The 26,747-nt window shown below is 40.9% G+C and overlaps 1 protein-coding gene across 10 annotated transcripts in view; it reads right to left on the bottom strand.

The window, feature by feature from the left end:
* The window catches only part of Gyf (GIGYF family protein Gyf), a 136,353-nt gene that overhangs the window by 64,909 nt on the left and 44,697 nt on the right, over window positions 1-26,747 (bottom strand). For 6 of the 10 annotated variants that reach the window (XR_012967115.1, XM_076197376.1, XM_076197351.1 and 3 more), the window contains exons 7-13: window positions 23,586-23,868; window positions 20,890-21,621; window positions 18,448-18,645; window positions 18,228-18,337; window positions 13,924-14,149; window positions 9,139-9,453; window positions 8,653-8,871 (exon numbers count right to left, since the gene is read on the bottom strand). Coding sequence is in view for 9 of the 10 variants with exons in the window: in XM_076197376.1 (XP_076053491.1) it covers window positions 8,653-8,871; window positions 9,139-9,453; window positions 13,924-14,149; window positions 18,228-18,337; window positions 18,448-18,645; window positions 20,890-21,621; window positions 23,586-23,868 (2,083 nt within the window). In the remaining variant the exon portion in view is untranslated. The remainder of the gene's footprint in view (window positions 1-8,652; window positions 8,872-9,138; window positions 9,454-13,923; window positions 14,150-18,227; window positions 18,338-18,447; window positions 18,646-20,889; window positions 21,622-23,585; window positions 23,869-26,747) is intronic. The other 4 variants (XM_076197370.1, XM_076197401.1, XM_076197386.1 and 1 more) reach the window with 3 other exon arrangements.

The following is a 26,747-nucleotide window of genomic DNA, read 5'->3' as shown; positions in this document are numbered from 1 at the left end:
CCATATACAACCATTCTCCACTCACCTCTGTCTTCCGTCCTCTCCCTTCCTTCCTCAACAGACATTCCCCTCTTCCCCAAAGCCCCCTTCACCCCATCCATCCACCTCATCCTAGGACATCCCCTCATGTTCACTTCCTCCACATCTGCCTTCCATACCTCTTTTACTAGTCTTTCTTCACTCATTCTTTCCATGTGTCCAAACCATCCTAATATTCTTTCATCAACCCTATCTCCCAAATCCTTTTTCACCCCTGTTCTCCTCCTCACCTCCTCATTTCTCACTCTATCCAGCCTAGTAACCCCCACCATACTTCTCAGACACCTCATCTCAAACACATTCAAACTCCTTCTCTCTTCTTCTCTTATGTTCCACGTTTCTGCCCCATACAGTGCTGTTGGCACAATCACTCCTTCATACAGTCTCCTCTTCGCATCCATTCCCAAATGTCTATTCCTCATTACACTCTTTAATCCACCAAGGCATTTACTTGCTTCTCTCAATCTACATTCTACCTCCACCTTCACTCCACCTTTTCCTGCTACACTTGCACCCAAGTATCTAAAACTATCCACTTCCTCCAGTCGCTCTCCCTTAATGTTCACTTCCAGTCTACTGCCACTTTCACCCCTTGTACATCTCATCACCTTACTTTTACCCACATTTATCTTTAACTTTCTTCTATCACATACTCTCCCAAACTCTGCCACCAGCTTCCTCAATCCCTCCTCTGACCCTGCCACAAGCGCAGTGTCGTCCGCAAACAACAGCTGGCTCACCTCCCACTTTTCTCCATTTTCTTTAACCATCTCCAATCCCTGACCCACTACCCTAGCATTCACCTCTCGCACCACCCCATCCATGTATAAGTTGAACAGCCACGGCGACATAACGCATCCTTGACGAAGTTCCACCTTTACTTCAAACCACTCACTCTCTCCATTTCTAATCCTGACACAAGCTCTACTACTCTCATAAAAACTCTTGACAGCTCCCAGAAGCTTTCCTCCTATCCCATAAATCTGCATAACCTCCCACAGTGCCTTTCTGTCTACCCTATCATAGGCCTTTTCCAGATCCATAAAAGCCCAAAAAACATCCTTCCCCTTTCCTATAGCTTTCTCACATATCTGTCTTACCACAAAGATCTGATCTACACAACCTCTACCCGTCCTAAATCCACACTGTTCCTCACCAATTACTCCTTCTGTTCCTCTCCTAATCCTCTCAATTAAGATCCTCCCATAAGCCTTCCCTACTACACTTAACAGGCTAATCCCTCTGAAACTACTACATTCACACTTGTCCCCTTTTCCCTTGTAAAGAGGAACTATACAGGCACTTCTCCAGTCATCTACCCTCTCTCCAGCAAACATTAAATAACCTCACCAACCAGTCCACCATCACTGAACCTCCCTTTTTCAGACATTCTACATGGTATCCATCCAGACCAGGTGCCTTACCTGCTTTCATCATCTTTACAACTGCCTTCACCTCATCCTTCCTTATTTCTCCTCCATTCTCCTCACTCATCACTCTCATTTTCTTAGCATTTCCCACTGCAGCTATCTTTCCTTCCCTATCCTCCTTCACATTTAGCAACTCCCTAAAATACTCTGCCCATCTTCCCCTTACTGCCATCTCTTCCATTATCATCTGTCCATCTGTACCTTTTACCTTTTCTTCTCTACTTGATTCGCCTCCTCTTCCTCTCTTAATTTCTTTCCAAAACATCTTTTTATTACTTTCAAAATTTTCTGTCATACTCCTACCCCATTTCACATCTGCTCTCCTCTTTGCCTCCTTTACCTTTTGCTTTACTTCTCTTTTCTTTTCTTTGTACATCTCATATGACTCCCCCGTCCTCTTTTGTAACCAATCTGTGAATGCTCGCTTCTTCTCTTCTACAACCTTCTTTGTTTCCTCATCCCACCATTCACTACCCTTTCTTCTATTTCCCCCTGTCCTTCTTGTTCCACACACCATCCTTGCACACTTTAAGACTCCCTCCTTGAACCATCCCCATTCCTCCTCCACACCCATCTCTGCTCCATCCTTTACTCCCTCCCACTCCTCCTTCAGCTTCTTTTCGTACTCCTTTTCCTTTTCCTTTTCATTCAAGGAGTTCACTCTAAGAACCTCCCTACCTTTTGTCCCTTTCCTCTTTCTCCATCTATCCTCCACTCTCAGCTTACCTTCCACCAAAAAATGATCTGATATTCCCCCACCCTCTCCCCTTAGCACATGCTTAAAGTAAACTGTTTAAATGAGAAGGAAAAGGAGCTGGAGCACAAGCTGAGAGAAATGTGGGATTGAGGTAGAGGTGGAAGGGGAATAGGGGTGTTTCAAAGAGGGAGTGATAAGATGTGCAAAGATGCTATGTGGAACAAGGAGGATGGCAGGTAATAGAAAGAAGGGTAGTGAGTGATGGGATAATTAAGTGAAGAAAGTAGAAGAAAAAATATGTGCATCTAAGGGAGGGTAGAATGTTGGAGGACTCAAGAAACGCCTGTATAGTTCTGCTTTACAGGGGAAAAGTTGACAAATGTGAGGGTAGAATTTTTAGGGGGATCAGTTTGTTGAATGTAGTTGGGAAAGTTTATAGGAGGGTTTTGACTGAGAGGATTAAGAGAAGAACTGAGGAAGTACTTGGTGAGGAGCAGTGTGGAATTAGGAAAGGTAGGGGTTGCATGGATCAGAATTTTGTGGTAAGGCAGATAGGTGAGAAAGCTTTAGCAAAAGGTAAAGATGTATTTTGGGACTTTATGGATTTGGCGAAGGCTTATGAAAGGGTAGACAGGAAAGCACTGTGGGAAGTTTTGCAGATATATGGGATTGGGGGGAAGCTGTTATGGGCAGTCAATAGTTTTTATGAGAGTAGCAGAGCATGCATTTGAATTGGAAATGGAGAGAGCAAGTGGTTTGAGGTAAAGGTGGGGCTGCACCAGGGATGTGTTATGTCACCATGGCTGTTCAATATGAACATAGATGGGGTGGTGCTGGAAATAAATACAAGGGTAATGGACAGGGGACTAGAGATGGTTAAAGAAAAAGGAGAAAAGTGGGAGGCAAGCCAGTTGTTATTTGCTGATAACCCTGCACTTCTGGTTTGGGGATTAAGGCAGTTTGTGAGTTTGGGAAGGTTGGGAAGGTATGCAATAAGAGAAAGTTGAAGATGAAGATAAATGTGGATAAAAATAAGGTGATGAGGTGTACAAGGAGAGAGGATGGCAGAGAGTAAGTTTTAAAGGAGAGAGGCTGAAGGAAGTGGATAGCTTTAGCTGTTTGAGGTTGCATGTGGTAGGGAAAGGAGTGGGGGTGGAGGTAAATTGTAGATTGAGAGAAGCAAGTAAATGCCTTGAGAGTTTAAAAAGTGTCATGAGAAATAGGTTATATGTAGGGGTAATTAAGCTGACAATACTGTATGGGGCAGAGACTTGGAATTTAAGGGAGGCAGAGAGAAATTTAAATGTGTCTAAGAAGAAATATCTGAGAAATATGGTAGAGGTTAAATGGTTGGATAGAGTGAGAAACGACATGGGAGGAGAGCAGGAGTGAAAAAGGAGATGGCAGATAGGGCTGATGAAAGAGTATTGGGATGGTTTGGACACATGGAAAGAATAAGTTACGAAAGATTATTGTAAGAGGTATGGAAGGCAGAGGTGGATGGATGGGGTGAAAGGGGCATTGAGCAAGAAGGAAATTTCTGTTGAACAAAGAAGGGAGAAGGCAGGAAATAGAGGTGAGTGGAGAATGGCTGTGTATAAATGATACTGTGATGCAAGGACGGGCAGAGGGTGTGGGTGAGTAGAGAGTGGTTATGTGTAAATGCTATCTTGAGGCTGCCTGAGGGGATTTCTCTTTGTGTTCTCTATTTTCTCTATAAGGTGATGGATAGGGTCACCAATTAAGTGAAGTGGACTTGCTGTGTATGTACAGTGTCTTCCTACATTGCTTCTGACCCACAAGAAACTAAGACGAGAGGGAGGAAAGGGTGGTGGATGGGAGTGGAATGGATGGGAGTGGAATGGGTGGATGTGAAGTGGGTTGGAGTAGGTACATGTCTTTTGGCTTGGCTACCTCCCTTATAAGGGTGAAAAAGCACCTCATATATATCTATATCTATATATATATATATATTTTATATATATATTATATATATATATATATATATTTACACAAATATATATATATATATTAACATATATATATATATATATATATATATATATATATATATATTATATATATATATATATATATATATGTATATATATATATATATATATATATAATTTGCCATTTCTTTGACTTGATGTTATAATACAAATTCAATAGTATAAAAGATTAAGCTTATACTTGATTCAACGTAGCAATGTACATTCAGAATAATGATGTAAAAGGCATGAGGAAAAGGTAGGGAGTACATACTGTATACCAAGGATTTTTCCCCCTTACAAGTGAGGTACCCAAAAAGAAAAAGGCATAAAAACCATTCCCACCCATTCCACCACCAATACACTCTACTCCCCTCCACCCTCTACCCTCCCTCTTATCTTGGCACCTCCTGGATGACCACAGGAAAGCCGCTTCATTAAATTGGCGACCCCCATCTCTATCCCCTCATACAGAAAAGGAGAAGACGGGGAGAAATCCCTTCGGGCTGTGTCAAATTTTTCTCACACATAGATAAATATGGTATACAGAATGACTATTTTTTTTCTTTTTTCTTTTTTTCTCCAACAGTAGATTTTGTAGTTCATTTTAAGTATGTATTACATTTACTTTGCTATGAAAGCAAGAAATATCTGCTAAAATGTACCATGAGAAATAGGTATCTGGGGTTGAGTACAAAGAGATGACTATAAGAGGGGGTAATTGTACCCACAACATTGTCAGGTACAGACTTGGAATTTGAGGTACAAAGGTGCCTAAACATATTTGTGATGAAGTGCTTAAGATGTATGAGGAGGGTTACAAGGACAGATAGAGTGAGAAATGAGGAGAGGAGGGAGGCAGAGAGTACGGTTGGAAAGAGCTGACAGAAAGGTCTGATCAAAGAACACTGGGATGGCTTGATCGCATGGAAAGAATGAGTGGAGAAAAAAAATAAATAAATAAATAAATAAATAAAAGTGGAGTTAGATGGAGTGAATGTGAGGGGAAAGACCATGAATAGGATGATGGGATGAATGGATAGGATGAAGGGGGTACTGGGTGAAAAGCAATAACTTGGGAAGAGAGAGGTTCAAAAGCTAGGTCTCAGTGGAGACTGGTTTTCAATGGATGAGAAACTGATGCAGCCCGAAGGGAGGTTTTCTTATCTACACTGTATTTTCTCCAGTGAATGAGGAGGGTCTCCCTGTAAAGAAGCACTGGGGGTAAACCATCTTTGGGTGTCAGGCCCTGCTGTGGAGGTGCTGTGTCTTGTTGCATTATTCCTGAACCAAGAAGTGAGCAAGGGATAGAGATGACTCTTCATCCATAAGGAGGTAAGATAGAAGTTATGACCAATTTGTGCTGGATCAATGTACGATGGGTGAAAGGTGGACGTATCCCTTGGTTGGGCCAGGTTGTCAAGTTAAAGCACAACCCCGTTAACCCATGTATCAAAACTCAATGTTCCTCCTACTACACTGCTCATATTGAGGAAGGACAATGCAGAAAAGGCACAGGACTTCCACAGTGGGGCCTGACGACTAAGGCTGGTTTACTCCCACTCCTTCTCCATGTGGTGTGACCACCCCTCCTCCTCATCCACTCAAAATAATTTACGGAACAGATGAGAAGATCCTTTCATCCCCCCAGACACCGACCTTTTGCCCTCTCTGCACACAAAAGATTTAATGGATAACTTTGGTAATACTTTCAATATTTAAAAATAAAACTGTGACCTCAAATGTGAATTCAACTGTTAAGTGCTTAGGCTATTGCCCTAAAACTTAAAACTCATGCAAATGAACATCAAAATCCACCAGCAAGATTAGAACAGGTGCATTGACCCATTAATACTCTATACATCTATGCTGCATCTTCCACCTTGACTACTATTTCACCTGTAAGGGGATCGTCCATTAGAAAATCAAACTTTTTTAGTTTGGGGTGAAAGTGGCTGAGATTTTTTCCTAGTAACTGTCTTGTCTCAGAGAAGATACCACCGAGTTTTCAAGTCATTTATGCTTATACTTTTTTTTATTGTGAATTTTTTTTTTCGAGGGGTAATTTTTGAAAATTTTGAAATTGATTCAGAGGATAGACCTTTGACTGGATATTGATTATTTTTTGTCTTTATAATGGGCTAAGATAGATGAAGAAACAGAGGCAGAATTATGATGTTCTGATCAGTCTGTTATGAGAAAAAAAAAAAAAATCCACAGTTGACGGAAAAATAAAAAAAAAAGTATATATGAAAAAATCCTACTAGTCCTTGACAGAAGGACATAAATCTGCCTCCAAATGTTCTCCCAATTATGCTGAATCCGAAAAGGATTTAAAGTTAAAAATCAGTGAAGGCGTTTTGGATATGAATCAAGATAAATGTGCAAAAATCAAGTTTTTCAGGAATGAGAATCATACTTTTTTTGTTCATGGTTACTGGTCCCCTTTCATCATTTAGGATGTTATGGTGTTGAAAGGGTATCATAGGCACAACCCTACTCTTTGTTACCAGCTTTTGATTAATTATAGGTTTATATGATGAATCCAGTTAGTATCTACCAGGGTTATTGCACTTTTCCTTTTCATGGCGCGATGCATCTTTGGCGACAGACGATCTTTATCTGCCATCCTAAGCTGTTTTATGGCATCACTGGTTGTTGTCCCTCTTGCTGATGGCATATATGCAAGTTCATAACCAAAGATGTGGTTCAGAACTGCAACTTGAGCACAGAATTGAACTCTAGCTGCTGATGCAAACTTCCTCTTTGAACTCAAAGCCCAGATCTTTGCATGGAAGCTTTCATTTTGGTTTTGTGTCCTTCCCTTGAGGCATTTCTCTAAAAGCTCTGTAGAGGTGAGGTCTTGATATATTGCCAGGATGGATTTCCGCTTCTCAGTGGGAATCTTTGCCAGGAATGGCTTCTTGACTCTGTGAGACTTGGGTTCCTCTTGCCTGGCTAGTGCTCTCTGGAAAAAAACACCAAGAGTCTTCTCCCTTAGGACAGTAAGAATGCAATGGCTTCTCATCTGTGCTGACAGAATGCAGGTAGGAGGCCATGATAGCTTTACGCACTGTCTGAACGTCAGTATTCACACAATCATGTATTGCCTTCCCATAATACTGTGTCAACTGTCACAGCATCTGTCAACATATTAGCTCGTATGCTATTATTTATCATACAAAAGCATAAATATTGTGCAAAATACACAGCTTCTTTTGTTAGCAAATATATGTAACAACAGAAAACGTAATATGCAGTACGCAGCGCACACGACCCAGCCACAGTAGGGTGGGGGGTACTGTATTATATTTTTTTTAGATAGTAAAAATCAAGATACAGCTTCCATACTCAGCCACGAGATAGCTTATGAGCAACACTTTTAGAGGAAATTCTGGAAATATTTCCTCTAAAAGTGTTGCTTGTTTTTTTTTGTTTTTTTCTTTGTGATTTTCTGATGGACGATCCCCTTAAGTGCTTAGAATATGGCCCCAGAACTTAAACCTCATGCAAACAAATATCAAAATCCACCAGGAAGATTAGAAAGGCTGCATTGACCCATTAATAATCTATAAAACTATACTGCATCCTCCACCTTGACTATCATATTTTTGGAAAATCCAATCACAGCTGCTGCCATGACAAGCTGCTTGCTTATCTTCAACTAATTATGGTGTATTCATTATTGAGAGTATTGTCACCACATGCATTCTCTAGAAATGGCCCATATCTGCACCAACATGGTAATTCTCTCTTCACCACTTGCTTCACATTGGGTATTTTGGGATGGACCTAAAGTTGGCCTTTACGTACGTCAACCTTTAACCTCTTCAATATGAGTCAAGTTCATGCAGGCAGCGTTATAAAATATAAAGTTACAGCTATATTACTTATTCTCTTTCACTGAATATTAATAATCACTGACAATATAATCAAGCCAGTTCACAAAATATGGAGGTCACTCAGCAACAACTACAAAATAAATATAATCAAGACGCTGATGCCGGCATCAACCTATACCCACTCGTGCCTCATGATGCCTACATAAGCATCATTGTATGGAAGGCGTTAAGTGTCTCTTGAGGTGGACCTTGAAGTAAACCTTCCAGTACACACCCTCAGCTTAATTACATACTTCCCTATGGCAAAAGTTCTACCTAACTCAAACTAGATTTCAAGCACTGTGACTCTTACCACTACAGCATGACCCATCACCTACTTTAGAGTCTATATTTGGGTTGAGGACTAATATAGTTACAATGTCAATGAACAAGCAAGTTCAATCTTGAACAACATATCAGGGTCCATGGAAAGCTTCATCACTTGAGTATGACTTGCTTCTGCCATAATGTGAGTAATATGCAGGGGTTCAGGGAGATTAAGTTCATTTCATAGTGCAGTGGTCCATTATGGATAGAGTAGAGCAGGTATCATAACTTGTTGTAACAAGGTAAACTAGCAGGCAAAGCAGCAAGCAAGGTGATTTGTGCTTTACCAGGATCAGCTGCTCTGGACCGAAGGCCTCTGGATGTTCTGGTTTGGGGCCATGGCTCCAGAGGGAGGTGGGGGTTGGGTGGGTGGAGGTGGATGCTGAGTTGGGGGTGGGCTTGGCAGGTCCTGGAGTGGTGGGGTCTGCCGCTGGGCCAAGAGGGCCTGGAGCCGACCATGAAGTGCTCGGGCCTGGCCTTCCTCCCCCACCCCACATGCGTTCTCCCTGAATGCAGCAGCAGCCATGAAAATAGTCTAGCTAGTCAATGGGCACTATCCTGCTCAGGCTTTATAAGTCATTCACAAGACAAATTCAATTACAAGGCAATGAGGATAAAAATAATCATAATATGAAAAAGAAACTAAACCATATGGTTGGCTAAGCCTTGTGTGTGAAAAACTGTGGAGCAGGTAACATGCATGTGTAACAATATTGAACTCCAACCCATACTGATCAGGTTTTTAAAACTCAATGTTGTTTCTCAACACCTACGGAAGTCTGGTCATGTGGGACAGGAGGCTGCATCTTGTTTAGTTGTTGCATCAAAGACTGGATGGCATCAAACTGTTCCGCAGGTTTATCCATTGGGGCAGCAGAGGTTGTCGATGACACACTAATTGAGGATGCAGTCACTGGTGGTGGTGTGTTGCCCATACACAGGCCTTGCTGGGAGCCTCTTTGTAACTGAAGTAACAATTTCTGAAGAGGATTTTCTGCAGAGGTGGATGAGACTGGAAGTTTGGAAGATACCAGGTTTTCTCCACTACTTGCAACTACTGATGAAGATGGTGGTGCAGAGGTTGGTGCCTATAAATATACAATTTCAAATCAAAAACATGTATTTTTATCAACAAGAAAATAAAAACTTATAAATACTAATCAAAAATTCTAAAATCAGAATATGGATATTAAAAAAAGCCTTTTTCTTTTAATGGGGGGAGGGAATGGTTGAGTCGGCATACACTTATTCTACACCAGCCTCACACCCATCTAAAACCCATTTGTTGTTCCTCCAATCCTAGCACCTTATGGATGAAAGGTCATCTCTGTCCCCCAACCACATTGCTCAGGTTACAGCAATGCAGTAAAACAACAGCACTTCCATAGCCGGGCCTAATGGCCACAGCTGATTTACTCCCACTTCTTCATTTTATGGTGACCACTCCCTCATCTACTAAAGAAATCTATGGAGAACAAAATATGAACATCCCTAAGATGTGCACCATTTTCTCATCTATTCACAACTACTTGGTACTCACTTATCTCTTGCATTCTTTCTCCTTCCTCAACAGACATTCCTATTGCATCCAATACCCCCTTCACTATTTCTATCCACTTCATTCTTGGAGATGTGGGCCCAATAATAATCATCATAGAACTAAGAGAGAAAATAACATTGGCTTACAAGAGAACATTAACAAACTACCAAAAAGCAAACTAACGTGAGTACTCTCAAGATAAAGAGAGAGCATGAATTCTTTTGAAACAGATTAGTACCCATTCTGCCTGGAGGCCATTGCTGGTTATCTGAAGGCCATAGGTCTTCTACAAGAGATACCAGGACCAATAGATTGATTGAAAGATTAGATGTGTGGATGTGGAGATGAATTATTGAGGAGAGCAAGTAAATGTCAGGACTAAATAATACCATAAGTGTTATGTGGTAAAAGGTGCATTGGGAAAGAAGGGAATGTCTGTTGAGGGAGGATAGGAGAGGGCAGAAGATGGGGTGAATGGAGAATGGTTGTGTACGGATGATATTATGATGCAAGAGGGGACAGAGGGGGGGGGGGGTTGTTGCCAAGTTAATGAAGAGGCCTTGCTGTGGACGTGATGTGTCTTGTGACACTGCTTCTGACCCAGGGCAGTGGGCGAGATGCAGGGATGACCTGTCATTCAGGAGGTGCCAAGGTAAGAGGGAGGGAAGAGGGTGGAGAGGAGTGAAGTATGTTAGGGATGGAATGGGTGGGAGTGGTTTTTATGCCTTGTTTTTTGGCTACCTCCCTTGTAAGGGGGAAAAAGTCTATGGTATATGTATGTTATGTGGAATGGGTATTTGGGGATGAATGCAAGGTTTTATTTACCTAGTTGTATTATACAGGAAGGGAGCTATGCTCGTGGTGACCCATCTTTGTATCTCTCAGCATCAAGTTTTTTCTTAAAATCTTGAATAGTGTTTGCACACACTGTTTCTTTGTTTAATTTGTTCCAAGTTTAATTTGTTCTGCCTTATATGCAGAGGGGGACGGAGAGGGGGGGTCGCCGATTAAATGAAGCGGCCTTGCTGTGGATGTACTGTGTCTTGCGACACTGCTTCTGACCCAGGGCGGTGGGCAGGGTGCAGGGATGACCCGTCATCCAGGAGGTGCTCAGATGAGAGGGAGGGTGGGAGGGGTGTGGAGTGTATCTAGGGATGAAATGGGTGGGAGTGTTTTTATGCCTTTCCCTTTTTGGCTACCTCCCTTGGAAGGGGGAAAAAGCCTTGGTATATGTATGTATATGTATGTATCTATCACTCTGTGTGGGAAGCTCTTTTTTTTTCAGATCTCTTCTGTAATTATCTTTTTTGCGTTTCTTTTCATGTCCTCTTATTTTTTTATTGTCCCATTTTCAGAGTTGGTAATTCTAATTTGGACTGTCTTTGTTCATATGTCATTTTGGAAAGAGTTGGTGCTAGTTTTGTTGTTGCTCTTTATATTCTTTATATATTTTTTTTATATTCTTTTTGGTACTGGGTGTCCATGGTGTTGCTGCATACTCAAGTTTTGGTCTTATTAGTGTAGTTAAAATATTTTTTATCATTTCCTCGTCCAAATAGGCAAATGCCACTTTTATTGACCTCAATAAATTGTAGATTTCCCCGACTATTTTATTAATATGCTTATCCAGTGTCATGTCTTTGCTGATCATCACTCCAAGGTCTTTTTCCCGAGTTTACTTTTTTGACCTCTTCACCAATTTTATAATCTCTCGATATTCTATTTTTACTTTTTCCAAATTCCATTATACTAAATTTCTTGATATTGAATTTCACTTCCCACTTTTGAGTCCATTTCTAGATCTTGTCCAAGTCTTGTTGTAACGAGTTGCAATCCTCCTCCGTTTTTACTTTCTTTAGTATTTTTGCATCGTCTGCAAAGAAATTCACATAACACTCTACTCCTTCATCCATGTCATTTATGTATATGGCAAACATGATCAGGGCCAGTACTGATCCCTGCGGGACACCACTTATCAAGGACAAATTGTGCCCACAGCATTGTTTGAAGTGGAGATGTGGAATTCAGAGGAAAGGAAGCTGTGTTTGAGATGAAGTGTTTAGAAAGTAGGTCTAACAAAGATGGACCTACCTGTCTGTTTATCTATCTAAACAATAGGCTTCTTCCCCCTTATATGGGAGGTAGCCAGCCAAGGCATGCTGCACCCACTCCCACCCATCATCCATTTCCCTTTCAACTTAGCTGATTGTGGATGAAGGGTCATCCCTGTTCCCTGCATACTGTCTGGATAAAAAGCAATGCAACAAGGCACAGAATATCCACAGCACGCCAGCTGCTTCATTTACATGGTAATCTTCCATCCTCATCCTGTGTGATATTTGAGAACATGAGGAGCATTTGTACTGCCTCAATTTGCATTCTATTCATAACCATTTTCATTGAAATATAAATTGGTGGAAGGATAGAATGAGAGAAGTGGAGATGAGACTGACAGCTGGGGTGGAAAGAGAGCTGGCAGATAGATAATTCAAAGATTGCCATGATGGTTTGAGCATATGGAAAGAAAAAAATTAATGAAAGACCAGAAAAAAAAGTGTGAAAAGTAGATCTATGATTGCTCTTCTTTTCCTAAATCCACACTGCTTTTCCACATTACTCCCTCTGTTCCCCTCCTAAAACCCTCAATCAAAATCCTACCATGCCTTACCAACTACACAAGGGTGGTGAATTGGAGTGGAATGGGTGCTTGGTTTTTGACTTTGCTACTTCCCATGTAAGGGGGAAAAAGCCCATGGTATACAGATATAGACATTCAAACTTAACCTGGTTTTATTTGTAAAGTGGAACTGTAAATGAAGTCTTCCAATTTGCTCATACACATCCTTCCCTTGGACGCACATTACAGAATCTCACTTCCAAGTCCTCTGTAACTACACCTACCTTGTTAGACCTTCTGCATGACCACCATCTCCTCTTTTCCTACTGCCTATTTTTTTTTTCTCTCCCATCACAACCACTTTCCTGACATCACCTCCCCCCCACCCATCCCACCGGCCACAATCAATGCATATCTTTCCCTACATTCATGAATTCCTTGGAACACACTACCCATTTCCCTTTTACTACCTTCACTTCCATTAGCACCTGTCCATTGGCTCCCTTTACTTTCTCTCTACCTGATCCATCACTATAATATGCATTGCTAACATTCAGGAGGTGCTAAGATAAGAGGGAGGGTGGAGGGGTGTGGAGTGTATTCAGGGATGGAATGGGTGAGAATGATTTTATGCCTTTTTCTTTTTGGCTACCCCCCTTGTAAGGGGGAAAAAGCCTTGGTATATGTATGTATGTATGTATGCTAACATTGGAAGACCTAAATTAACAAATCAGGTAATTCATATTCGATCTATATAACAAGAGCTTTTTCCCTCTTATATGGGAGGTAGCTAAGTCAGAGGCACATACCTATTCCCAACCATTTTACTCCTCTCCACCACCCCACCCATCTTGGCTCCTCATGGATGACAAGTCATCCCAGCATCTGCCAACTCTCCTGGGTCAAATACAATGCAGCAAGACACAGTACATCCACAGGAAGGCCACTTCACTTAATCAGCAAACCCCCCCTCCCCTCTGTCCCCTCATACAGAAAAAGAGAGGACATGGAGAAATCCCTTCAGGCTGCATTAAAATATCATTCACACACAAGCACCCCCACCATCCCTCCCTTCTCTGCATAACACTATCACCCACACAGTCATTCTCCACTCATCCTGCCTTCTCCTTTCCTTGTCCAATGTCCCCTTCACCCCATCCATCCATCTCATCATCAGTTGTCCCCTCAAGTTCATTCCCTCCACCTCCACCTTCCACACCCCTTTTTCTAATCATTCATCACTCATTCTTTCCATGTGTCCAAACCATACCATGTACATGTAACATTAAATTCATATTACTAATTTGAAATTTATATTGTTCATGAACATAAAAACCACAATAACATATATCACAATACTGCACACCACTTATCCTGACAACTATTTATCATCTAAATTACCATTTGGGCCACCAAAGCTTGGATGGGATCATGAGGCTTAGCAGCAGTGGTTGGCAGGCTGGAAGCCAGAAGTCGAGGGTCTAAACTGGTGGGCGCCGGAGGAGGAACTGGGGGCACTGGGAGGGTTGGTAGCGTCATCATGTGCTGCATAAACAACTGCTGCTGTTGCACCGGAGGCAGTGCATTCCATTCATCCATACCTTGTAACTGTTGCAGAACTTGTTGCCTGTTAGAGGGAAAGGAATAGGATAAACAAGAGGAAGTGAGAAGATTTAGTGCCCCAACTTAAGGATCTGGTTGCTACTATCTTCACCTTATCCTATTTTTTTTTCTTTTTAATGGATCTAAATTTAGTCACACAAATAAATCAATGACTGGAAAACTGTATGAGCATTATATATCCCCTAAAAATGTTTGCATTCACTTTTAATCATTCATCACCAAACATGGTGGTGCACCACACAAATAATACGTACTTTCCATTGTTAACACAATTTCATCAAATGACTAGAAATATAGTTATCATCACCTCAATACCATATACCAAGTATGGAATGTTAAATTAACCTTGGTTCTTTCTAACTGAACAATCTCCTATTGATTTTTCCCAAATCATTCTAAAAAAATTCTACCAACTTTCCACACCATTAATTTCAAGCAAATCATCTGGTAACACATGACTAGGATCATTAATTCTTCTAGACCTAATCACTAATGCTATCTACACACTTCCAGTACTGTGATAAATTTTATTTTATTTTTCTTTAATTTCCGAGTCTTAATTCTATTACTTTCATTCATGCTATAGTAAATATGATCTAACACGAGCCCTACACTTTTCAGAATGACTCCTCTAAAGCTACTACATTAATATTTATTCCCTTTTCCTTTGTTGTATGGAACTATGCAAGCATTTCTTCAGTCCTTTGGCACATCCCCCTTAGGCACACATTAAACAACCTCACTAGCTATGGAAGGGAGTGGGTGGGGGATTTGGGGGTGTTAGGGAGTGGTTGTGGACGAGGGGATGGAGAGAGTGGGGTCACTGCTTAAATGAAGCAGCTTTGTTGTGGATGTGCTGTGTCTTGTCTTGCTGGATTGTTTCTTACCCAGGGCAATGGACGAGATGCAAGGATGACCTGTCATCCAGGAGCCAAGATAAGAGGGAGGGAGGGAGGAAAGGTGAATGGGAGTGGAGTGGGTGGGGATAAAATGAGTGGGAGTGGAATTATGCCTTTTGACTTTAGCTACCTCCCTTGTAAGGGGGAAAAAGCCCTTCGTTTAAGTAAATATGTACTAGCTAATCCATTATAACTGTTCTTTCCTTCATCACACTCCACGTGACAACCATCAAATCTAGTGCCTTACCACTTTACACCACTTTCAAAGCTCTTTATAGCTCCCTTTTTTTAAAGTGCTACCATTTTCTTCTCTCATAATTCAATTTCCTAGCATCTCCCACTCACACACCCAATCCTTTTCTCTATTTTTCTCCCACAAAACACTAAGGCTTATTTTGATTCTGCCATTGCCCTTATAAGGTTGAAAAGGTCATGGTGTATACATTCTATCTACTTTTAATATCTTTTCATTCCCATGGGACCAATGATGTGTACCTATGTGTGGTGGGCCCGCAAAACTACTGTCAAGTAAGAAGTGACTCCCCATCATTCATCTTCATATCCCATTAGCTTTCTCATATCCATCTGAAGGTACAGTTCTGTAGGGCAAGTGCTAGGGTCTCCTGACTAGGACTAAAATATTTCTGTTAACTTTTACTAACTTTCCTCCACTTTTTCACAAGTGCACTCACAAATGAGAACTGCTTTCCCTATTCCTACTGACCGATACAAGGGAAAAAGACCCACATTGATATTATCTATTTACAATGGGAGGGGTGCCAAGATAAGAGGGAGGGAAGAGGGTGGAGGGGAGTAGAGTATGTAAGGGATGGAATGGGTGGGAATGGTTTCTGTGCCTTGTTTTTTGGCTACCTCCTGAGTAAGGGGGAAAGAGCCTTTGGTATATGTATGTATGTACAATGAGATATTTTCCCCCCCTTATAAGCGAGGTAGCCAAGTCAAAGGACACATACACACTTCCATCCACCACCCTTTCCTTCCACTCATCTTAGCTCCTTGTGGATGAAGAGTCATTTCTGTCTCTCATCCACTGCTCTGGGTCAAAAGAAATGCAGCAAGACACAGTATACCCACAGCAAGGCTGCTTCACATAATCAGCAACCCCCTTCTCCATCCCCTCATGTAGTAAATGGAGAAGATGGTAAGAAATCCCTATTCCCTTCTTTGCATCACAGTATCATCTATATGCAGACATTCTCCAATTATCCATATCCCCTGCCTTCTCCCTTCCTTGCTCAAAGCTCCTTTCACCCCATCCATCCATCTCATCCTTGGTCATCCCCTCAAATTCACTCCATCTATTTCTGCCTTCCACACCTCTTTTGCTAAGCTTTCTTCACTCATTCTTTCCATGCATCCAAACCATCCTAATACACTTTCATCAGCCCTATCTGCCATATCCTTTTCCACCTTTGCTCTCCTCTTTACATCCTTGTTTCTCACTCTATCCAACCTTGTAACCCCTACCATGTTTCTCAGATATTTCATCTTAAACACATTTAAACTTCTCTCTGCCTCTCTTAAATTCCAAATATCTGCCCTATACAGCAGCACAATCACCCCTTCATATAATCCCCATTATCAAATGCCTATTTATCATGACACTTTTTAATCCCCCATGGCATCTACTTGCTTCTCTCAGTCTGCAATTCACCACCTCCATTTCCTGCCACATGCAACCCCAAATACCTAAAAAAAAAACATTTCCTTCAGCCTCTCCCCGACTTACTTCCACCTCTATGCCATCTTTTCCCCTGTACATCTCATCACCTTACTTTTACCCACATTTACCTTCAACTTTTTCCTATTGCATGCCTTCCCACAAACTTCCCTAATCCTCCCTCTGACCCTACCACAAGCACAGTATCACCAGCAAACAACAAGTGGCTCACCTCACATTTTTATCCATTTTCTTCAACTATCTCCAGTCCCCTACCCATTACCCTCACCTTTATCACCCCATTCATGTACAAACTGAACAGCCATAGCAATATGACACAGCTCTGATGCAGCCCCACCTTGACCACAAACTACTCACTCTCTCCATCTCCAATTCTAACACAGGCTCTACTACTCTCAGAATATCACAACTGCTCTTAACAGCTTTCCCCTAATCCCATATATCTGCAAAACCTGCTACAGTGCCTTCTTGTCTATCCTGTCATAAACCTTTTCCAAATCCATTAAGGCCCAAAAAACATCCTCACCTTTTCCTAAAAGCTGTCTCGCACATCTGCCTTACCACAAAAATCTGATCCACGCAACCCCTACTCTTCCTAAACCCACACTGCTCCTGGCCAATTACTCCCTCTGTTCCTCTCCCAGTCCTCTCAATTTAAACCCTCCCAACTACACTCAACACACTATCTATATACCAATGGCTTTTTGCCCCTTATCAGGAAGGTACCCAAGTCAAAAGACACGTACCTACTCTCACACATTCCACTCCCATCCACCACCATTTCCTCCCTCTTATCTTAGCTCTTCATGGACAACTCAACAAACTGATCCCTCTAAAACTAATACAATCACATTTGTCCCCTTTTCCCTTGTAAAGTGGAACTATACAGGCACTCCTCCAGTCCTCCAGCACTCTACCCTCCTTTAGACACACATTAAGCAACTACACCAGCTAGTCCTTTATTACTATACCTCCCTTCTTCAGAAATTCCACATGACACCCACTAACCCAGGCAATTTACCTGCTCTCATCATTTTCAAAACAAACTGTACTTCATCTTTTCTTATTACTCCTTTATTTTCCCTTCTCTTCACCAACATTTTCTTAGTACCTCCCACTGCTAGCACATTCAACAGCTCTCTAATCTAATCAGCCCATCTTCCCTTTACCACCTCCTCCTCTGTTAGTATTTGTCCATCTGTGCCTTTCACCTTTTCTTCTTTGCATGATTCACTTTCCCTTCCTCTCTTGAATTCCTTCCAAAACATTTTCTTATTACTTTCAAAACTGATACATTAATAATTCAAAGTCTATTTCTGGAAAAATTAACTACTGTGGGGCTGCAGGTTCCCAGTCACTGATATTCTAAGTAACATTATTACCACTGTTCCAATCTATCTCAACTACTTGTTTACAATTTCAACTCTCCACACTAAGAAACCCATTTATATCTCCCCGCAACAACGAAAAGGTAGCTGTACCGTAAAACCACTTGTTGTTGGTACAACTGTTTTTGAAGCATGAAATTCTGCATGTGTTCCAATCTTTCTCTCTCAGCTTGTGCCTTCTGTGCACTCAGAAGTTCTGTGACCTGTGGGAAGGGAGGTGCTGTGAGTACTATCAGAATGTAATGTTAACAGATTTGCAATTACTATATACAAGCACTGCTTTATCATTAATTACAAAAGTATTTGACCTCACTTGATGATGCACAGTCACCTTGAGGGGTGGTACTGCTGGGCCAGACAGGAATGGAACGCGACCAAACACCCGTGTTAGGTCACCAAGCTGTGCAAACTTGTCATCACACTCTCTCTTCAAAAGTAGATTTGGAGTGAAATACCCAGCCTTGTACCATTCTGCCATGTCCGTGGAGGGGAACGGACCCTGAATCTCACCCTGGAAGTAAATAATTATCCACATAATAAACACACACATTACAATAAATTGCCTGTCTTTTTTATGTGCAACACCTGTCTAAAGAGTGTCCAAGGATCTTAGAGTGCAAGTAAATATCTATCCACATACTGACATAGTACACACAAATTAAAGATACTTTTCTATCTTTTAATTGCCTGGGCTAAAAAATTGGCAACAGAGTAGGTAGAGAGTGAGAAAAAGAGAGAGAGAGAGGGGAGAGAGAGGGGCAAGAGGGGGGAGAAAGAGGAGGGAGGGAGAGAGAGGAGAGGTGAGGAGAGAGAGATGGGAGGGAGAGAAGTGAGGGAGAGAAGTGAGAGAGAGGGGAGAGAGAGGGGAGAGAGAGATAGGGGGGGAGAGAGAGAGAGAGAGAGAGAGAGAGAGAGAGAGAGAGAGAGAGAGAGAGAGAGAGAGAGAGAGAGAGAGGAGAGAGAGAGAGAGAGAGAGAGAGAGAGAGAGAGAGAGGAGAGAGAGGAGAGAGAGAGAGAGAGAGGAGAGAGAGAGAGAGAGAGGAGAGGGGAGAGAGAGGAGAGAGAGGGAGAGAGAGGGAGAGAGAGGGAGGGAGGGAGAGAGAGGGAGGGAGGGAGAGAGAGAGAGGGAGGGAGAGAGAGAGAGGGAGGGAGAGAGAGGGAGGGAGAGAGAGAGAGGGGGAGAGAGAGAGGGAGGGAGAGAGAGAGAGGGAGAGAGAGAGAGAGAGGGAAAGAGAGAGGGAGAGAGAGGGAAAGAGAGAGGGAGAGAGAGGGAAAGGGAGAGAGAGGGAGAGAGAGGGAAAGAGAGAGAGGGAAACAGGAGAGAGAGAGGGAAACAGGAGAGAGAGAGGGAGACAGGAGAGGGAGACAGGAGAGGGAGACAGGAGAGGGAGAGAGGAGAGGGAGAGAGGAGAGGGAGAGAGGAGAGGGAGAGGGAGGGAGAGGGAGGGAGATGGACTGACTGACAGAGAGAGACAGACAGAGAGAAAGGGAGAAGAGAAAAGATAAGACAGAGAGAGAGAAAGAGAGAGAGAGATGAGAGTGAGAAGACAGGAGAGAGAGAAGACAGGAGAGAAGAGAGAGGAGTGAAGAGAGGAGAGAGAAGAAAGAAGAGAGGGAGAGAGGAGAGGAGAGAGAAGAGAGTGAGGTGAGAAGAGAGTGAGGTCAGAGGAGAGGAGAGAGAGAAGAAAAAGGAGAGAGAAAAGAAAGAGAAGAGAGAAATGAATGAGGAGAGAGGAAAGAGAAGAGAAAGAGGGAGAGGAGAGGTGAAAAGAAAGAGGGAGAGAGAGAAAAGAAAGATGGAGAGAAGAGGGAGAGGGAGAGAGAGAGAGAGAGAGAGAGAGAGAGAGAGAGAGAGAGAGAGAGAGAGAGAGAGAGAGAGAGGGAGAGAGAGAGAGAGGGAGAGAGAGAGAGGGAGAGAGAGAGGGAGAGAGAGAGAGGGAGAGAGAGAGAGGGAGAGAGAGAGAGGGAGAGAGAGAGGGAGAGAGAGAGAGAGGGAGAGAGAGAGGGAGAGAGAGAGAGGGAGAGAGAGAGAGTGGAGAGAGACAGTGGAGAAAATGAGAGGAGAAAATGAGAGGAGAAAATGAGAGAAGAGAAAGTAAGAGAGAAGAGAAAGTAAGAGAGAAGAGAAAGTAAGAGAGAAGAGAAAGAGAGAAGAGAAAGAGAGAAGAGAAAGTGAGAGAGAAGAGAAAGTGAGAGAGAAGAGAAAGTGAGAGAGAAGAGAAAGTGAGAGAGAAGAGAAAGTGAGAGAAGAGAAAGTGAGGGAGAAGAGGAACTGAGGGAGAAGAGGAACTGAGATAGAAGAGGAACTGAGGGAGAAGAGGAACTGAGATAGAAGAGAAAGTGAGAAGAAAAAGTGAGATAGAAGAGAAAGTGAGAAGAAAAAGTGAGAGAGAAGAGAAAGTGAGAAGAGAAAGTGAGAGAGAAGAGAATGTGAGAAAGAAGAGAAAGTGAGAGAGAAGAGAAAATGAGAAGAGAAAATGAGAAGAGAAAGTGAAAGAGAAGAAAGAGTGAGAGAGAAGAGGAAGAGTGAGTCATGAGAAAAGAGTGAGAGAGATAGAGAGGGAATTCTGCCACTATGATACCCATGCAAGCCACAGGATATTAAGTGGGTCAGAGTGATGAGATTAGGGATCCTGCTCTTTGTATGTTTATCTTATGAGAAGTCAAGGCATAGGAGAGTCTGGGAGGAAAACACCAACCAGACCCCTAAAATTTGGGGCTCTGAACGACTACAATTACTTCTATAATTTCCTACCTGTGGGTCTGTATAGTACCACTTGTCATCTCCGACAGTGTGTTCCTGCATGGGAACAAGACCACCTGGTGGGGGTCCTTGGCTTGGTCTTGGGTCATCCTCCTCCACTAGTTTGGCTACCAGGTCATCAGCTACACTCTGCATGTGTTCCAACTTTTCTTCCTCCACTTGCCGGTCATCTGCAGATGGAGGATGCTGTAGTTCTTGCTCATCTTGTTCTATTTCTTGCTGTTTTTGCTTCTGCTGCTGTTGCTTCTGTTGCGGTGATTGTTGTTGTTGTGGCTGTTGTGGCTGCTGTTGAGACTGGTGTGGCTGCAGTTGTTGTGATGGTGGTGGAGGTGGCTGATGTTGCTGAGGTGGCTGTTGTGGAGGCTGTTGTGGAGGCTGTTGCGGAGGTTGTTGTGGCGGTTGTGGAGGCTGCTGTGGGGGTTGCTGAGGTGGTGGCTGCTGAGGTGGCTGCTGCTGCTGCTGCTGTTGTGGAGGTGGCTGCTGTTTCTGCTGAGGTGGCTCCTGAGGCAAATTTGGCTTTGATACTTGGGGTGGTGGTGGCTGCATATGATGTTGGACAACAACTTCTTTGATGGTTGAATTACTTTCAGAAGTTTGCATACTAAGACTTGAGTCTGACTCTACATCTGAAGATATTCCATTCATCAATGGGGGTGTTGTGTTGCTTGGTACGGAGTGGTGAGGTGGTGATGGGCCAGTTCCCTCTTGCCTCTGGTCCCCTCCCTAAGAAGCATAAAATCAGTACAATTCAACTTAAGCATGTGCACATGTAATTTATGAACTTAAGCATGTGCACATATAAATAATAAAATTAACAAATATATAATTTGTATATATATATATATATATATATATATATATATATATATATATATATATATATATATATTTGTATATATATATATATATATATATATAAACAGAAATGTAGTAGCATATTTGTAAATAACACAGAAAATAAACTTCGAATAAAAGAAGATTCTATATTTCGGCTACCAACTGTAGCCCTCTTCAGGAAAGACTTGAAGAGGGCTACAGTTGGTACCTGAAATATAAAATCACCTTTTATTTGAACTTTATTTTCTCCAACTGTGGGACTCTTGTGTTTTATATATATCATATATAAACACACACTCACAAAACTTATAAAAAACTAAATATACAATATAACATGTAAATATCTTCATAAAATATCACAATAGAATTGCTAGTATGTCATATTGACATAAATTTAACACTCACACACACCTAAACACATACACACATACATACATGTATCATGTCCAACAAACCTGATCTGCTTCTATTCGAGACTAATAGAAATAATACAAGATAGGGATGGATGGGCAGACTGCCTTTCTAGACCTACAAAAAGCATTTGATAAGGTACCACATAAGAAACTAATAAGAAAAATAGAATGAATAGGTGGCATCAGAGGAAAATTATTTGAATGGATGGAAGACTTCCTGACTGGGAGAAAAATGAGGGTAGTAATTAGAGACAAATACTTGAATTGGGAAGAAATGATATGTGGTGTCCCGCAAGGTTTGGTACTGGCTCCAATCATGTCTACCGTATATATAAACAGCATGGATGAAGGAGTAGAGTGTTATATGAATTTCTTCATATATAGATGATGCAAAAATACTAAAGAAAGTAAGAACAGAGGATTGCGAATCATTACAGTTAGACCTGGACAAAATCTGGAAATGGACTCAAAAGTGAGAAGTGAACTTCAATATCAAGAAGTGTAGTATAATGGAGTTTGGAAAAAGTAAAAATAGAATATCAAGAAATTATAAAATTGGTGAAGAAGTCATAAAAGTGAACTCGGAAAGAGACCTTCGAGTAATAATCAGCAAAGACATGACACTGGACAAACATATCAATAAAATAGTCAGAGAAACCATCAACCTATTAAGGTCAATGAAAGTGGCATTTGACTACTTGGATGAGGAAATGGTTAAAAAAATATTAGTTATACTAATAAGACCAAAACTGGAGTATGCAGCAACACTATGGACACCCAGTGCTAAAAAGAGTATAGAGAAATTAGAAAGAATTCAAAGATCAACTACAAAGTTGGCACCAACTCTCTTCAAGTTAACATACGAACAAAGATTTTCCAAATTGGAATTACCATCTCTGGAACAAAGAAGAGAAAGAGATCTGTTGACTATTTATACATACATACATATACCAAGGCTTTTTCCCCCTTTCAAGGGAGGTAGCCAAGAAGGGAAAGGCATAAAAACACTCCCACCCATTTCATCCCTAAATACACTCCACACCCCTCCCACCCTCCCTCTCATCTGAGCACCTCCTGGATGACGGGTCATCCCTGCACTTTGCCCACCGCCCTGGGTCAGAAGCAGGAATGGAAATCCTAGATAGGAATTATTTACTAAAATGTGACACTGGAAAAACAAGGACATGAAAAGAAACTCAAAAAGGATAACTATAGAAGATATCTGAAAAAAGCTTCCCACATAGAGTACGGTACCTGAAATAACTTACATAAAGAAACTGTGTGCAAACACTATTCAAGATTTTAAGAAAAAAACTTGATGCTGAAATATACAAAGACAGGTCACCACGAACATAGCTCCCTTCCCATATAATACAACTCGGTAAATACACACACACACATGCATACAAAATAACAGCAATACATGTATTATCTAACCTGAGTATCTCCAACTTCATGAGAGGTTGCACTAGCCTTATTTTCCTCACTTCCCTTCTCATCTTCTTCACGTATGTACAGTTTATCTTTATCAACATCATCTTTTGTGTAAGTCCCACATGGATGTGATTGACTGAGCAGCCCTTTGTCAGGACTGTGGGCTTTACCTCTAATCCTCCTTCCACCTTTTAAGACCCCATCCTCTTCGTCAGACCACCCCGGGCCATGGAAGGCTCCTGTTGCATCAAAGCTTCCTCCTTTTTCATCCATATTCTCTGTTGCCCTGAGGGATAATCAAGAGTACATGACAACACCAACTTTATATGTGAACCTTAGCAAGATGCTTTGCGTCTATTAAGATTAGCAGGAAGCAAAAGTGCAGTCCTATATCCAGCACTAAGAAGTATCTACTTTTTTTTCAATCTCTGCTGAGCACAGCCAAAGTATGTCTATGGCAATCAGGAGTTTTGCAAAAAGCTAAGTATAATTTCCATTTACTTTATATCAACTATTCTGCTCAAGCAGGGTTCCCTGTGGGGAAGGAGCTCACTGAAAATGTGAAAATGAGTCTAATGGAACAAAAAGAGCAGAAATTCAAAGGCTAATGGACAAATAAAGAATCCATTTAACATAGCATTAATTTTTCCATAAACTTAAGTAACTGACTTTTGGGACAGCAAACCATACATCTCAAAGACAAAATATTTTAATTTCCAAACCATGTAAGTATATGCTTTTTCCTCATTTTAAACTGAATATATTATAAACCATAATCTACCACTAAGTGCCTGATGTCCCCCAACAAGTATATCACCGTACTATGACTTCTCTTCCTATTGGTTACACTGGGAAAGAAGCATCTATAAATTGTCAAGCATGTTTATATGGCTATTATAACTTATACTAATGCTGTATGCCCCAATATGTTTTTATCTTTACCATTATGGGTGATAATTACAGAAACTTGACTTTTTTCCAGTGTATCACACAACTGCTATCACAGACGTTCATGCCAGAATTAACAAAATAAATTCATGTCCTCATTTCATCCCATCATGACTAAAATTTAATTAGGAAATTCCCTCTAATTCTTATCAATCTATCTACAAGTAAAGGGTGTTTTATGCACTAGCAATAAGGTCCCAGTTTGCTATTACATATCTAAGTTGCAAAAATAAATTCGACACTAGCAATTTATGCTACTGACAAAGTTTAGCAACAAATAAGAATTCCAATATAGCAATGCATGATTAAACTAATACATCCTCAACTGGAAAATATGTAACTCATCTACTGCATATACTGAATTTATTACTATGGTACGTCAAGGGAACTGGGCTTCAAACTTACACCGAAAACAAATACAAACAAAATAGTAAAATGAAATGAAAAGGGGGTATGCCATATTCATACTTTCAGAGACAGAACAAAAAGCATTTTCTACATAGTGATTCAGAAAGATTAATTTTCCAGTTGTCAAAAACAAGGAGCATTTGTTATGATGAATAGTCAACTGGGAACCCTGTTAAGCCAATGCTAAATTCAAAATAAGTTTGGCTTTTGAGGTAGGGCTCACCTGACATATTGTAGCCAACTGAAAAGGACAAATTTTCAAAAATATTCATTAAAGCATTACTAATTTATAAAGTTATCTTACACTATGTGACAAAGGTTCCTAAGTGACTTGAGTTATGGACATCGTGTGTGTATATATACATATGTACATATAATATATATATATATATATATATATATACATATATATATACACACATACACACACAAACATATATATACATATACACACATTCTATTTTTTATTACAGGGGCAACAGTACATATTCAAACTAGAAATTCTTATCGCATGAAGGAAATCATCTTAACTTTTAAATATATTTAACAACACCCTAGTTCTCTTAAAACAGGTGGGTTGCTACAAGAAGATATGTAATGTTAATGCAAATTATGTCATGTCAACAATAAATTAAAATGAATAAAACCATACCTAAATATCAATGACATTAAAAATCCCTTTCTATATTTTCAAGGTTTTAAAAGACAAAAAATAGAATAGTGAACATCACTTTCGAATGTATTACACACAAACTTAGGCTATAATCTCTTTATAATCATCATACTTAGATTTGAATTCATATATTGTTTCAGCTTGGGCTACCTTGTAAGTTATTCCAATTTTCTATACATCTATATGGAAAACTGTATTTCTTCACACAAAATATGGATTCAAGGAGGTCCACTTCTTTAGCACACTTCACACACACATCATTCTACAAGTGTTTGGGGGATTTAACAAAAAAGCAACACCAGAGGGATTGGTTATTATTATAGCTATTATTTTTATGACTATTCTATATAGCAAAAGGCTTACAAAGTAGGTTGTCAAACAAGGCACACATCTACTCCACACCCATTTGTTTCCCTTTTATCTTACCTCCTTGTGGATGAAGGACCATCCCCCCCACACCTGCCCCCTGCCTGAGTCAGAAGCAATGCAGCAAGACATATCCACAGCTGAGCACAACAGCCCAAGTTGGTTTACCCAGACCACCTCATTTACATTTGTGACCCTCCCTCCTTGTACTCTCATGCATAAATAAAGATAAGAAGAAGTTCCTTTCAGCCACATCAATTTATCACCTACTCACAACCATACTCAACCCCCACCTATCTCTTCACTTCTCCCTTCCCTGTTCCACAGGCATTCCCTTTTTTACCAAATGGTTCACTTCACCCTATCCATCCATCCATCTTATTTTTGGCCTTCCCCTCAAGCTCACTCCATTCATCTCCATCTTCCACATTCTTTTTGCTGGTCTTTCTTCACTCATTCTTTCCATACGTTCAACCCATACCATTATTCTTTTATCAATTTAGCTGCCAGTTGTCTTTCTACCTCTGCTCTTCTCTCACCTCATTTTTCATTCTATCCATTCTCACAACCCCCACCACATGTCTTAAAGACTTCAACTTGTACATACATATATATATATATATATATATATATATATATATTATATATATATATATATATATATATATATATATATATATATATATATATATATATATATATATATATACACATAAAGGCTTTTTCCCCCTTACAAGGGAAGTAGCCTAAAAGCAAGGGCATAAAATCCA

This window comes from Oratosquilla oratoria, chromosome 1 (assembly GCF_046742065.1).
Source record: "Oratosquilla oratoria isolate Oo_2021 chromosome 1, ASM4674206v1, whole genome shotgun sequence".
Classification (NCBI taxonomy): Eukaryota; Metazoa; Arthropoda; class Malacostraca; order Stomatopoda; family Squillidae; genus Oratosquilla; species Oratosquilla oratoria.
Note: the sequence above shows the minus strand (reverse complement) of the source record. Positions and strands in the feature narration are given on the sequence as shown.